Here is a 14666-nt window from a genome sequence, read left to right as displayed (position 1 = left end):
ATTAAATACGCACTACAATGACAATAGTTTCAAGCGATTTGAAGCATGTTTTTTTTTTTTGGGGGGGGGGTTTGATTTTTGGTGACGCCGTGTGACAAGGGGGGACTCAAAAATCGTCCAAAATCGCGTGACGTCATTTATGGACGGCCCCAAACACGAGGTTCCGTCGAGCGTTGGGCGAAGCGTCGCTCCTCGCGGAGAAGGGGCCGTGCGGACGACAGGAGGGCCCTATTGGCGAGTGCGACGAGGAGAAGATTGGGGCACATGATGCAATAGGGCAGTGTGGGGGGCAGGAGAGCCCTGGGGGGGGGGGTGCAAAGGAAAGGGCAAAAGGGAAGCAGCGAGTCGGTGTTGTACCAAAACAAACCAAAGAGTATGCATGGATCATTGCAGTCACGAAAACTTCTAATCTCGAATTCAATTCCAGAAGAGAAGGCCTTCCTCGTGCCGTGGCAGTCGTGTCAGTCGGGATTGTCTGACCAGAATTGACCGCACTGGTTAGTACGGATTTGTGAAGTGTACGCTGGGGGGGGGGGGATGTGGGGGTGGGGGGCAGGACCTGTTCAGACGCAAATCGCCGCTGACGTTAGCCGTGGCCGAGCATGAAACTCGGCTCGCCAGGTTTGAAACGCAGCGGCGCTCACCGCCGCGCCCGGCGTCTGCGATGTACGTAAGTTGAACTTCTTTCGCGCCGTACGTAGCCAATCGCGCTCATCGGAGGTGCGGAAATCAACGATAATTCGCATCGAATCGATCTCGCATTTCTAAATTTAAAAAATAATCGAGGACGTTTCACGAGCGGGGTTTTTGTGCGATACGCGATGGACGAGCTGTGCAGCCTCCGCGCCGTCGTCTCGGAACGTCTGAACGAGGGGCGAGCAGTGAGCAGAGTCTTGGCAGTGGCCTGTCTGGGGGGGGGGGAGGTTTGGGGGGGGGGGGTCTCCTCCTTGCGTTGACCCCAGAGGTCGAAAACGGGTTTTGATTCCTTACCTGTACCCGCACCCGGCCGCACCAGGGTCGCAAACGGGTACCCGTACCCTACCCGATACCCGGCTACCTGTACCCGGCCGGGTATCGGGTAGGGTACGGGCACCCGATTGCGACCTCTGGGATGAAGCCATGTTGCAGGCGCGGGTGGGTTGATTCTAGGAACTTGAATTGTAAGAAGAGACAAGACGTTGGGAAATGAGTGACAAACAGTTACTCACCAGTGACTCACGGCCTACCCGTACCCGGCCGCACCAGGGTCGCAAACGGGTAGCCGGGTATCGGGTAGGGTACGGGTATCGGGTACCCGGTTGCGACCTCTGGTTGACCCCTAACGACGCCACTGCCGGGGGAACGTGCCACCCGGTTGAGTTCCCCTCTAATGGGGGATTGGCCGGCAACGGTGTGGGGCCGTGAGTGTCGCTAACGAGCACTCCCCACGTGATTGCACCTGACGGGGACTGGAGGAAGGGGTTGGTGGGGGTGAGGAGGGGGGGGGGAAGAGGTGGGAGCGGATTTCGGGGGTGGGGGGCAATTGGCTACATGGGGGCCACAGGGATGAGATGGGCTCATTAGCACGAAATGTCACCGCTGCATTTCTCGATGTCCCTCGTGCTTGCGAGCGCCCTGCCAATGTGTTTCCGTTCTCCCCCGTGCCTCTCGTTTGCTCTCACGCTGATCCTGATTTGGGGGGGGGATTGGGGCGGTTGGGGGCCGGGAGGCGTGGAGAGGGGGGGGGATCGACTCAGCTCATGATCGCCGTCATTATCACCGTCGTCATCCCACCGTAGACCAATACAATTATCGCCGTTAATCCCAAAATCGAAGTGCGGTTGGTGGGGGGGGGGATTCACGTAGCGTCCTCACGTCACCCCCCATCGCCCCCCCCCCCACCTGCAACCCCCCTCCGCTCATCTCGCGTGCGCGACCTCGCGCCGCGCGCGTAAAGTCCCCAACTCTCTGGCGCTGAGCGAGTCGCCGTGTTCGGCACGGAGTGCCGCGTCGGGAGGGTTCATCTGCGGTGTCACGTGGTGGGGGGGGGAGGTGGAGGGTGAAATTAAAAGGAATGAAGTTGAACAGCAATTAATTATGGGGTGGTGAAAGGGGGCATGGCTCAGGTCGGCCGCGTGATGTGACCTACCTCGCCGGGTATACAGGAGGTCGTACGAGCACCGGACGGAAATGGTCGGATGTTGCAGTACCCGTCACGACACGTGCCAAACAATTTTGCAGCAGCTTGCTGATGTTTTTTTTTTCAGCAGTAAGCTAACAAGTTGCAATAATCGATCCTTGCCAATACGACGCGACACGCCGCCGCGGTGGCTATGGTCACAACTCCACAGTGGCCGAATGTGTCGCGGAGACCTCGTGTGAAAATTTGCAGGACCTGACGATATTTTTTTGTTTTTCCCACGTTGGCGATTGCGCGACCCGCAGGCGTCCAGATGCTGCCGCTGCAGCCGGACGGGGCCCCCAAGGGCTGCGCCGGCTGCCATCGCAAGATTCGCGACCGCTACCTCCTCAAGGCGCTGGACAAGTACTGGCATGAAGACTGCCTCAAGTGCGCCTGCTGCGACTGCCGTCTGGGAGAGGTCGGCTCCACGCTCTACACGCGCGCCAACCTCATCCTGTGCCGCAGGGACTACCTGAGGTGCCGCACGCACGTCTGTCCCCTTTCCCCTCCCGTGGAATGAAATGTTGATTTAAAAAAATATGTTACCGTTATTTTTTTTATTGTAAAAAAAGATATTCATCTTTTTTTTATCATTAAAAAGTAGCAAATATTTTTTTTATTCTTAAATTAATCACGAATGTTTTTAATTAAAAAACCGTTTTTTTATTTAAACATTTATTGAATAAAATAAATATCGAATTATTTTATTCTTAAAATACATGTTTTTAATTAAAAAATGGTTTCAATAAGCGTACAAAATTCTAATTTACAAAAAAAGAACTATAAAAAATAATTACTACAATTTTTACGTTTAAAAAATGTCACTGAACAATTTGTTATTAAAAACATATTTTTATGGACAAAAATAAAAAAAAACACACCTTTTTTTTCAACTCATTACCCCTCGTCCCCCCCCAATTAAACCCAGGCGGGTCGGGGGTGGAGGAAATCGTGGTCCAGCGTTCACAACGTTTTACGATATCTCCTCATGGCGACGTCGCGGGTTCCGTTTTGCGACATGAGATTTCTCGTCACCCCCGAGTCAGTCAGTAGTTACGTGGCATTGGGCGTTTGTAAAGTTCTGAGAAGTCGTAGCGGGTGGTGAGAACCGCCCGTATAAAGTAATTCTAGATTTGAAGCTTTCGTGACTGCAAGGATTCATATTCTTAGGTTTTTTTCCGTAAAGTCACGTAGGTAAAAAAATTTAATTAATAAAAGTTACTTAAAAATAAAATTTAAAATAAAATAAAAATAAAAATCACGACGTTTCGGAGGCAACACAAGCTTCCGTCTTCAGGTAGTTTTATTTTTATTTTACTTTTATTAATTTTAATTTTTTACCTACGTGACTTTACCGAAAAAACCTAAGAATACGTATAAAGTAAGCTGATCGTAACTCATAATAATAATGATGGATGATTAAAAACGTAATTGATGACAAAAGTCACCTGGCCACCTCCCGAATCGAGGCCTAGCATGGGCCTGCCGCATCACACAGGTGCTTGCGAGCCCCTCCGTGGGATCACCACAAACCCCGCACCGCTCCTTCTCCCGGGTCTCGAGTTCACAGGGCTGAGTCTACGTAACGAGCACATTTGATCCCAGTCTGGGTCAGTGCCATCCTCATCGTCCTCGTCACCATCGTGATGACGATGATGATGATGTCCATGACAATTCGCCTGATTCTAGATTTCTCCCGGGGATCTCAGACGAGTATGTGGAGGTTCGAGCAGCTCTTGGTGCAGTGGGTGGCCTACACTTGAACTCGATTCATGAGCGCGGATGCTGCATTAGGATCTTCCCCAGCGCCCCCGCGTTAGAGGGGACGCTGGGCTTTTCGCTGCGTTTTAGCTTTCCGCTTGTGGTTCGCGCTTTCCGAGAGCAATTTATTTGCATCATCTTCATCCTCGCAACTTCCCCGCCGCTCGCTCTTCTCCCCCGCCCGCCCGCCCGCGTCACCGTCACCAACACGAGTCTTGACGTCTCGCGTCCACAGCCTCTCGCAATTAACGGCAGGGCTTGCAGCTCGCGGCTACCTTTAATAAAAACACACAATTAACAAAGGCCCAGATTTCTCTGGGGGGCTGAGGCTTCCGTGGGAGTGGGGGTGAGTGTGGGGTGGGGGGGGCAGCGTTTTTGTTTTGCTGTCATTACGCTTAGTGTTCACGGCGCTGGCGGTGATGGTGGGTGGGTGGGTGGATCACTCGGTGGGTGTGTGGCTGAGTGGCTGGCTGGGTGGGTAGTCGGGTGGCTGGTTAGCTGGCTGTGTGGGTAGGTGGATGGATAGGTGTCTCAGTGAGCGGGTGGCTGAGTGGGTAGTTGGCTTTGTGGCTGGGTGGGAGGCTAGGTGGGTGGGCAGTGAGTGGCTCTGTGTATGTGCATATTGGTGGGTGGGTGGGTGGGGGGGAGTAAATGTGGCAGGGGCGAGAAAGAGGGTTGAGCTCGTTAATCCTGCACCAAATTGCTCCATAAATTAGCAGCTGGCTGTGGGCACGGTGCCTTCAGCACCCGGGCGACCGCGCGGAGCACACGGTGAAGGTCGTTCGTAAATCCTCGTCCATCTTTTCCCACAGCCCTAGCATCTGGGCACGACGGTCGCCCACGTGCTTCCAATTCATCTTGTCCAACCACCGCCACACAGTGTTCAACCACGTCCAAACACCTGTCACCACTATATCTGCGACCACCAACACCATCGCCACCATCTTCATCGTTCATGTCGGCACCGCTCTCTTCACTGTCATCAGCACCACCATCGTCATTAATTCTGCCGCGTTCCGCACCATTCGTGGCACCACCAGCACCACCGCTGCCGCAGCTAAATTCAAAAACACCACCATCATCACCACCATCATCATCATTTTCAAGAACCACCGGTCTTAAACATCATCGGTACCGCCATCCTCGCCGTCATCATCATCATCATCACCACAACCATCTTCACTTTCACAATCGCACTACCACCACTTTCTTCATCAGCCACAGCAACCACATAGTGAACACCACCACCATCACCCCTCAACATCTCCCGTGCCATCAGCATCACCACCTCTACCACCACCATCATCATCAACGCAAGACAACACGACCATCACCGCTATCCTCACCCGGCTGTGCACCCCCCCCCCATCTCTCCCCACCACATCACAGCTGCCCCCTCCCCTCTACGCGCGACGGCAATGATATAACGAGCCGCAATTGCAGCAGCGGACTGCTTAGTGGCGTTATTGATCGGCGCGCCGGCTCGCTGAGATCATGGCTATTATTATGCTGATTTGTCAGGGCTAAGAGAGCTCACCCCCGGCAAGCCGAGGCATTGTGTGCTCTGTGGGGTTGGCGAGCGGGGGGGGGGGTCTTGCAGGAGGCTATTAAACTAGAACGCTGGCCGGCTGGGTGGGTGAGCGGGTAAGGCTTCCAAAACGTCCTCCTGGTTTTGTTACTGTTGTTAATTTTTTTTAGGGCGCCACGGTGGCTTGATGTGAACTACCTCGCCTGGTATACAGGAGGTCGTGGGTTCGATCCTGAGCCCGACGCCTGTATAGTGGAGTTTGCGTGTCTCTCTCCCCGTGGTCGCGTGGATTTTTCTCCCCTGGTTCTTCCCCTACACATTTAGATTCAACGTGGCGTTTCGAGTATTTGGCTGCGATAGATTTCCACACGATGACAAGCCACTTCGTTGAGCCATCATTTGTGATCGCCAGGTGGCTTCTGAAAAAGATCTGCATAGCTCAGTGGGCCTTACTTGTTAAATAGAAGACGACTGTTTAGTTGCGTTACCATGTTTGTTTGCGAGGGAGAGACGTGCTGAATCTCACGATCCTTGCTTCAAGAGGGTCCTGCCGCGCTGTTTTTTGTTCGCAATAGGCGAGCGATGTTGCTGCTGCGTGTAAAGTGATCCCACCCCAAGAAATTTGCACTTTGGCTTACCACGGTGTTAAGTTGTAATGTCTCGCCACTCTGGTGAGCTGTTGGAGAATATATTTATATACAGCGGTCTCTGATGGGGTCTTAGACAATAGATAGACACACTGGGGGGGGTCTTAGACAATAGATAGACACACTGGTGGGGGTCTTAGACAATGGATAGACACACTGGGGGGGGGCCTTAGACAATAGATACACTGGGGGGGGTCTTAGACAATAGAGAGACACACTGATCTCTGGTGGGGGTCTAAGACAATAGATAGACACACTGGTGGGGGTCTTAGACAATAGGTAGACACACTGGTGGGGGCCTTAGACAATAGATACACTGGGGGGGTGGGGGTCTTAGACAATAGAGAGACACACTGATCTCTGGTGGGGCCTTGAGACAATGGCCCAGTTGTATCACGTGGCCTTTCGGCAGTAAACCAACAAACCAGTCACCATGGCAGCAAATCCTGCAAAAAAAAGAAAATCAACCTTAATAAACCTCCTTTACAAATTCAGATGAGAATTAAACCTTTTCCAATAAAATAGAAAATTGAAAATAAAGGCCAATGCACTCGACATTAATGGCAAATGGGCGACAGTAAACGAACCTCAATCAAAATTGGGATCGGATTTTAACCCAAAAAAAAATGCACGCGCCTGAGCGTAATGCGTGTGCTTGATGGAAACACTGCTTTAATCTAATGGGATGGAAACGCATCTCATGTAATGAGCAGCAGAGAGGCACTCAGCACAAGCGCAGGGACACGTGGATGCACCCTGGCCCCAGTTGCTGCCGGAAGAATGTTTCCCCTACTTGCTGCAAGATTATTGCTGCACTCATTCGTTTGTTTCCTCTAAAGTTTGGCGATGTGGGTGAGGGGGGGGGGGGTTAGTGCACTGCGCTGTTAATTGCCGGCCACGGATATTCTAACCGAAGGGTGGCCGCTGTTGACTCCCCACAAAGTGGTACTCGTTTTACTGAGCCCAGAGGGGATGATGGGCTGAGGCAACCTTCCACCCCTCAAACCAGGATTTGAATTCGCAACCTTTCAATTGCAGGCTGCGCGCTCCACCGTTGAGCCACCTGGCTGGATTTACAGCTACACGTTGGGGTGCTGCTGTGTGTGTGTGTGCAATGCCTCGTGGGGGAGCGGTGGCGCAGTGGTTAGCGTCCTCTACCAAGATCCAGGCGACCCGAGTTTCGATTCCCGCTCACGGACCGAACGTTTCGTGAAGTACAATATAATCTGAGCCGGTCATGAGCATCCCCCAGGTTGGCAACTCAGCCTTGAATGAGTTCCAGGTACTGTGTGTAAACATCGCCCCTGGGGAGACAAAGGCGGACGGGCGTGGTGCTGGCCACCCAAACCCCTCGTGCGCCGTGCCGGCCTTCGTGAGTGCTCGCTCACAGCACTCGCCCCAACAGTCTGTTAAATGCGATTCCTGGGGGGACTTTTTGTGCTTGACAGTGAGCACGTGTATGTATGCGCGTGCGTGCAAATGTGGCAATGCAATGCACTGCACACGTGTGCCCCCCCCCCCCCCACGTCTGTGCGATGTTTCCCCCGCATGATTTGCGCGGAATAGAACCCCGAGCGTAGGTGAACGCTGCCAAGCTCCTGGCACTTATCTCTCCGCCACACGAGGCCGAGACGCCGCCGAGCCTAGCTCCTCCCCCCTCCACCCAGAACCAATCACACCCCCTCCCCCCTCCACACACACACACAGCCGTCTTTGTCTCACTCCACTCTTTCACGGTGCCAATCTCTTGCCTGCCTCTGCGTCGTAAATATATGAATGTGAAACCCACTTCGATTAAGTAGCAGGGAGATGATGCCAATGGCATTGATGATGATGATGGTAATAATGATGATGGCAACGGTGATGACGGCGATGATAACGGTGACGATGATAGTCCACAATAGAGTTTTCTTGGGTTAGATCGCGTAAATATATCAATGTGTCGTTAAACCCGCCACCACCCGACACAGCCAACTAGTAAAAAAAACCCCTCTATTATGGATGATATTGGTCGCGAAGCCTACGTGTTGAACTGACGATGGTAGTGATGACGACGGCTATGATGATGGTAACGATGGTAATGATGACGACAATCACGATGTGTACATATATCACCGTAAGGTACGTACGTTAGTGGAGGGTGGCGTATGTGCGTTTCGTCATATTCATTCGCCATTATCTATCCACTGCTGGACGAAGGTCTTGGCAAGCCAATGGGGTTACTCTCACGGTTTCGCGATGTAACGATCAATGCATGGCTCCTGCACACCACGTGACTTGGTCGCTCCACCTCTGCCATGGAACGCCACCCGATCGTGTTCCTTCCTTTGAATGCCACTCCACCATCAGTCTCTACCACTCGCTGGTCATCATCCCTTCTGCCCAAGCGCCGCTCGTTCACCTTTCTCAACGCCCGATCTCAATGCGACGTCTCGAACCTGTGTCATGGGACGCCGCGGTGGCTAGGAGATGTCAACCATCTCGCGTGGTATACAGGAGGTCGTGGGTTCGATCCCGACCCTGATGATGCCTTCTGTATATTTTTAGTTTGCGGTGTCTCTCTTTCTCTACCCGTGGTCGCGTGGATTTTTCTCCGGGTCCTCCGGGTTTTCCCTCCACATTTAGAATGAACATTTAGTTTCGAGTGTTTGGTTGCTACAAATGTCCACGTGATAAGCCACTCTGTTGAACTATCTTGTGTGGCCCAGGTCGCTTGTGAACAAAAACTACGTAGCTCAGTGGGCCTCACCTGGCAAAGTAAAATAAAAATAAAAGTATTTCAATAGTTATTCCAAGTACGCACCGCTCAACGCTTTTTTGCACACTTGTTTTCAGCTTCTATTCCATCAAGGACTCTGTTTTCTAACCTACGTGCAATAGCAGTAAGTTTATACCCCAACAGTGGATGTGGGATACACGCGTTCCCTACGGGGGGCATTGGTGTCTTTACGTGAGCCCTGGCCGGGAATCAAACTCAGCACATTGTGTTCATGACGCCACTGTGTCAGAGCTCCCCACACCACCCGACTGCTGTCTGATCCAGTCCTGAACCTCCCTTAGGTCGACTCAGCCTTCAGACGAGATGAAGCGTGTGAAGCATTAGCAATGGGTTCGACGTGGTGCTGGCCACCACCCATTGCATCGTGTGCCCCCGTGCCGGCCTTCATCGGCGCTCGCTAAACAGCACTTTGCTCCAACAGTCTGTTTAGGCTACACGGGGAATCTTTGTCGTTGTGTGTGTGAGTGTGTGTGTGCAAGAGAGAGAGAGAGAGAAGATGAGAGCGGGGGGGGGGGGAGCTGTGAGGGAGAGAGACCCACACACACACACAGCCCATGCGTTCACACATTAATCACACGTCCTGACACTGATGAGAAATCCCTTCCCATTCCTCTGCTTAATGTGCCGCGTAATTTACTGCTGCCTGGCTGGTAATTGCCTGGTGATCAATGGAAGCTTGCGGGAGGGTGCCCATCTATTGGCTGCCACCGCTGTCCAATCGGCGAGCTCCTATGTATGCACCCAATTGTGTTTTTGGGGAAGGGGGGGTGGGGGTTTGCGGTCGTGCATTGCAGTGCCCCACACAGATATATTAAATTACAAAGACAAAGATCCCCCGTATAAGCTTAACCGACTTTTGGGGCAAGTGCTGTTAGCGAGCACCTATGAAGGCCGCCACGGCACACGAGGGGGTGGGTGGCCAGCACCACGCCCGACCGCCTTTGTCTCCCCAGTGGCGATGTTGACACACTAGGTACTCATTTGAGGCTGAGTTAACCTACGGGAGGACCATGATGGTGTTGATGATGATGATGGTGGCATCGATGATGGTGATGTATAATGATGATGGTGGTGGTGATGGTGTTGATGATGGTGGTGGTGACGGTGTTGATGTTGATAACGGTGGTGATGGTGGTGACAGTGTTGATGTTGATAATGGTGGTGATGGTGGTGACGGTGGAGGTGCTGGCGGTGACAATGGTGTTGATGGTGGTGATGGTGTGATGGTGTTGATGTTGATAATGATGATGGTGACGGTGGTGGTTCTGGTGGTGATGGTGACGGTGGTGTTGATGATGGTGGTGATGATGTTGATGGTGGTGGTGCTGGTGGTGATGGTGTTGATGTTGATGATGGTGGTGAAAGTGGTGGTGATGGTGACGGTGGTGTTGATGATGGTGGTGATGGTGGTGGTGATGGTGTGATGATGTTGATGATAGTGGCGATGGTGGTGGTGATGGTGACGGCGGTGTTTATGGTGGTGGTGTTGGTGGGGATGGTGGTGATGGTGACGGCGGTGTTGATGATGTTGGTGATGGTGGTGATGGTGGTGATGGTGTGATGGTGTTGATGTCGATGGTGTGATGGTGTTGATGTTGATGATGGTGGTGATGTTGATGGTGGTGGTGATGGTGGTGATGTTGATGGTGTGATGGGGCAGGCTGTTTGGCGTAACGGGCAACTGTGCGGCGTGCACGAAGCTCATCCCGGCGTTCGAGATGGTGATGCGCGTGCGCGACAGCGTCTACCACCTCGACTGCTTCGCCTGCCAGCTCTGCAACCAGCGGTGAGACGCGGGGACGCTGACACACGGGGACACGGGGACACGTGGACACTGGGACAGGGAGACATGGGGACACTGGGACAGGGGGACACGTGGACATGGGGACATGTGGACATGGGGAAATGTGGACACGTGGACACGGGGACACAGTCACAAGGGGACACATAAAATACCGGACCATTGGGCGTCACTGTCGAGTAAAGGGTGGCTGTGAATGTCTCACGGTGGCCGTGTCAGTGCAACCGCTTGGCTGACAACAAAAGTGTCAAACTCATGTCACCGTCTGCGTCTTCCTTGAGCCGAATGACCGCCAGTCACTTCCACGTTCTTCCCCACGACTGCCGCCTCAGGTTCTGCGTAGGAGACAAGTTCTTCTTGAAGAACAGCATGATCCTCTGCCAGTCGGACTACGAGGAGGCCGTGACCAAGGAGGGATTCCGGCCGCAGGTCACGTCGTGACACCCATCACCCCCGGAACTCCAAATCCGCCCGAAACCCCTGGCCCCCCCTTGGGTTCAGCTTCTTTTTCTCGAGAAACTCGAGTCGGTGTGTGCGTGCGAGTTGGTGGACTTTGTTTGCGTTTTGTTATATATGTATTTTTTTTTATCTACATAAATAATTTCACATTTGGGTTTTGGTCAACGGTCACTTCCCGGACTCGTCGTGCGATCGGAGGTTTGCGTCGTCGTCACGGAGTGAAGCCGTCTTCTCTCCTCGTGGAACCCCCCCCCCCCCCCGGAGTCGTGTCGATAAAAAGTCGTGGAAATTGACGCTCAACAGAAACTATGACTGTCTGGAGTCGCTCGCGGTAGATAACTCGACGCATCGCAGGTCGCCGCATCGCAAGAGAGGGGCGGCGCATCGCACGTCCCAACGGGGGCCCGCATTTCCACCCGAAGCCTGCACACTTCACGTGGCCTCAAGCCGCCCCCAGCATGGCACGAGCGCTGTGGTGATGTCACCGAAAACCTTGTGTGGCAAATGGCGGTTGTTGTTGTTATTGTTGCTGTTGTTGTAGTTCATCTTTCGGTTAATTCGTAAAGACAAGACTGCTACTTCAAGGGACATCTCTGGCACCAACACTAAAAGCGCTCTCCAATCATGCTGCGACCACAAACAGCCGCCGTTTGTGATGTCAACGTCGGCGCGTGTGCCAGGCTAGGTGCACTCGAGTCTTGGCCGAGGAGAAGTCACCGGGCGGGCTCCGAGCGTGTAACTCGTGTGACTGCGCTTTGCACGGTGTCAACGTTTTTCAACTCCATTTCACCCGCATGACGTTCCGCTCGTTGTCGTGAGCGTCTCTCCTCCTGCTCGTGACCGTTGTCTCCAGAAGACAGCTGCCTACCGGCCGCTCAGTCAGCATCTCTGGTCGTCCGCACAGCAGCAGCAGCAGCAGCGGCTCTTGGCTGGCCATCGCGTCGCGCGATTTCAGATGCGCTTCCGCGGCCGTCTGGAACGCTCTTCATTCCGATATTAGGAAGTCCCTGGAGCTACAGCACTTTTAAATCATCTCCATTGAAAACGAATTTCTTTCGAACTGCTTTTTGTGTTTAGTTTGTTGTCCTTCTCCCGCATCTCCGGTTAGCACGGTTGGTAACGAACGGTGCGAAAAAAGTTTTACATCTTTAAACGAAAGCCTCCTCCGCAGAGGCCGATCTTGAGACCGCCGGTACCACGTGCTGGCAAGTCCACTCATCATCAGGTCCACCTCTGCCACATCTGGCCAACCTCTTCTCTAGAACCGTGCCACGTCAATTAATGCCGTTCTTGATGTCTAATCAATTTCCACTCGGGTGTACGATGGCCGGGGCATGCATGCGGTGCCTCCAAAGAAGCCTTATTTTTCGTCGCGCTTAACGAACTGCAGGACCGCTTTTGCCGTTCGGATATCACCGGGACGTGAATGCATTTGTTGCAACGGAAACGGGCTTCGGCTGAAAGTTGTGACCGCATCACGGGCAATGAGCGTACGCGGAGGAGTGTTGATGACGGGAGCATGCGAGCGAGAGAGTGAGGGAGCCAGAGAGGGAGGGAACCGCGGAGGGAGGGAGCGAGGGAGGCAGGGAGCGAGGGAGGCAGGGAGGCAGGGAGCGAGGGAGGCAGGGAGCGAGGGAGGGAGCCAGAGAGGGAGCCAGGGAGGGAGCCAGACAGGGAGGGAGCCAGACAGGGAGGGAGCGAGCCAGACGGAGGGAGCCAGAAGGGAGCCAGGGAGGGAGCCAGACAGGGAGGGAGCCAGACAGGGAGGGAGCCAGACAGGGAGGGAGCCAGACAGGGAGGGAGGGAACCAGACAGGGAGGGAGCCAGACAGGGAGGGAGCCAGACAGGGAGGGAGCCAGACAGGGAGGGAGCCAGACAGGGAGGGAGCCAGACAGGGAGGGAGGGAGCCAGACAGGGAGGGAGCCAGACAGGGAGGGAGCCAGACAGGGAGGGAGGGAGCCAGACAGGGAGGGAGCCAGACAGGGAGGGAGCCAGACAGGGAGGGAGGGAGCCAGACAGGGAGGGAGCCAGACAGGGAGGGAGCCAGACAGGGAGGGAGGGAGCCAGACAGGGAGGGAGCGAGCCAGAGGGGGAGCGAGGGCGAGGGTGTGTTGCGGCTCACGGTGACAGAACTCGCGGAACGCTCCAGGAGATGCTAATCTTTGCCATTACTCTCCTCCATTTCGAAATCAATTCCCGCCATTGTTTCACACATTTAGTGTCCCAAATTCCATGGAGGGGCCACACGAAACGTTCTTCTTTCAGGCCGCAGAGGAATTGCATCACATTTCATTATCAATTTGCAGTCTTCCCCCCGCACTCCCCCTCCCCACCCCAAAAACAAACAAACCACCAGCTCTTGTTGACCTCTTTAGTCCGTCACGTTGATCCCGATCCGCCGTCGGTAATTGCCCCCGAGCGATGCCTTTTTTCAGGCTGCGTTTGCCGGCCGTGGCCCACCGACTTAGCAAGCGTCGCACGCGCGCACTCGAGTCTCGGCCGCCGCAGCGTCTAAACGTCGACAATCGGCGTCCCTCCTCGCACAGCGGTGGGAACCCGCTGAACCCCTTCCCCTGCACGCCCCCCACTCGCCGCCGCCCTCCTCCTCGTGTGCCACCACCCCCACGCACCGCAGTGCCCCCCCCCCAGCCGCCTCCTCCACGCACCGATTCACTGCCGATCCCTTGTCCCCTCATCTGTCACGTGAGGCTCCTCCTGCCCCCCTCATGACCCCCCCCCCCGTGTCTCTCCGTCACACTGGTGACGTCATATGTCACCTGGGGCAGCTCCCCCTGACTCCTCCCACTCTCCTGCCCCCCTCATGACCCCCCCTGTGTCTCTCCTTCACACTGGTGACGTCATATGTCACCTGGGGCAGCTTCCCCTGACTCCTCCCACTCACCTGCCCCCCTCATGACCCCCCCCCCCCCGTGTCTCTCCGTCACACTGGTGACGTCATATGTCACCTGGGGCAGCTCCCCCTGACTCCTCCCACTCTCCCTGCCCCCCTCATGACCCCCCCCTGTGTCTCTCCTTCACACTGGTGACGTCATATGTCACCTGGGGCAGCTTCCCCTGACTCCTCCCACTCACCTGCCCCCCTCATGACCCCCCCCCTGTCTCTCCTTCACACTGGTGACGTCATCTGTCACCTGGGGCAGCTCCCCCTGACTCCTCCCACTCACCTGCCCCCCTCATGACCCCCCCACCGTCTCTCTTTCACACTGGTGACGTCATATGTCACCTGGGGCAGCTCCCCCTGACTCCTCCCACTCACCTGCCCTCCTCATGACCCCTGACCCGCCCCCCCCATCACACACCTTGTTGTGACATCATTTTGCCTGACCCCACTTTTGAAATTATAGAGTTGTGCGTTGAGGGGTAATAATGCATGGCGCATGATCGGTGAGCGTGTGTGAGTGCGTGCGCCTTATATCCCTTTTCCACTGCACTAAACTGAGCCGTGCCAGGGTCGTGCCGAACCAACCCAGTCCGGGACAGCACAGGAAGGCGCCGTGTTGATTTTTCCA

The 14666-nt window shown here is 54.5% G+C and overlaps 1 protein-coding gene across 1 annotated transcript in view; it reads left to right on the top strand.

Annotated features, from left to right (window-relative positions):
- The window catches only part of LOC144932189 (LIM domain only protein 3-like), a 34565-nt gene extending 23175 nt beyond the window's left edge, over positions 1-11390 (top strand). The window contains exons 2-4 of the mRNA XM_078856141.1: positions 2425-2638; positions 10537-10662; positions 11010-11390. Coding sequence (XP_078712267.1) covers positions 2433-2638; positions 10537-10662; positions 11010-11118 — 441 coding nt within the window. The 5' untranslated portion in view covers positions 2425-2432 and the 3' untranslated portion in view covers positions 11119-11390. The remainder of the gene's footprint in view (positions 1-2424; positions 2639-10536; positions 10663-11009) is intronic.
- Positions 11391-14666: the final 3276 nt, after the last annotated feature.

The sequence above is a fragment of the Lampetra fluviatilis genome, chromosome 5 (genome assembly GCF_964198595.1).
Source record: "Lampetra fluviatilis chromosome 5, kcLamFluv1.1, whole genome shotgun sequence".
Lineage (NCBI taxonomy): Eukaryota > Metazoa > Chordata > Hyperoartia > Petromyzontiformes > Petromyzontidae > Lampetra > Lampetra fluviatilis.
Note: the sequence above shows the minus strand (reverse complement) of the source record. Positions and strands in the feature narration are given on the sequence as shown.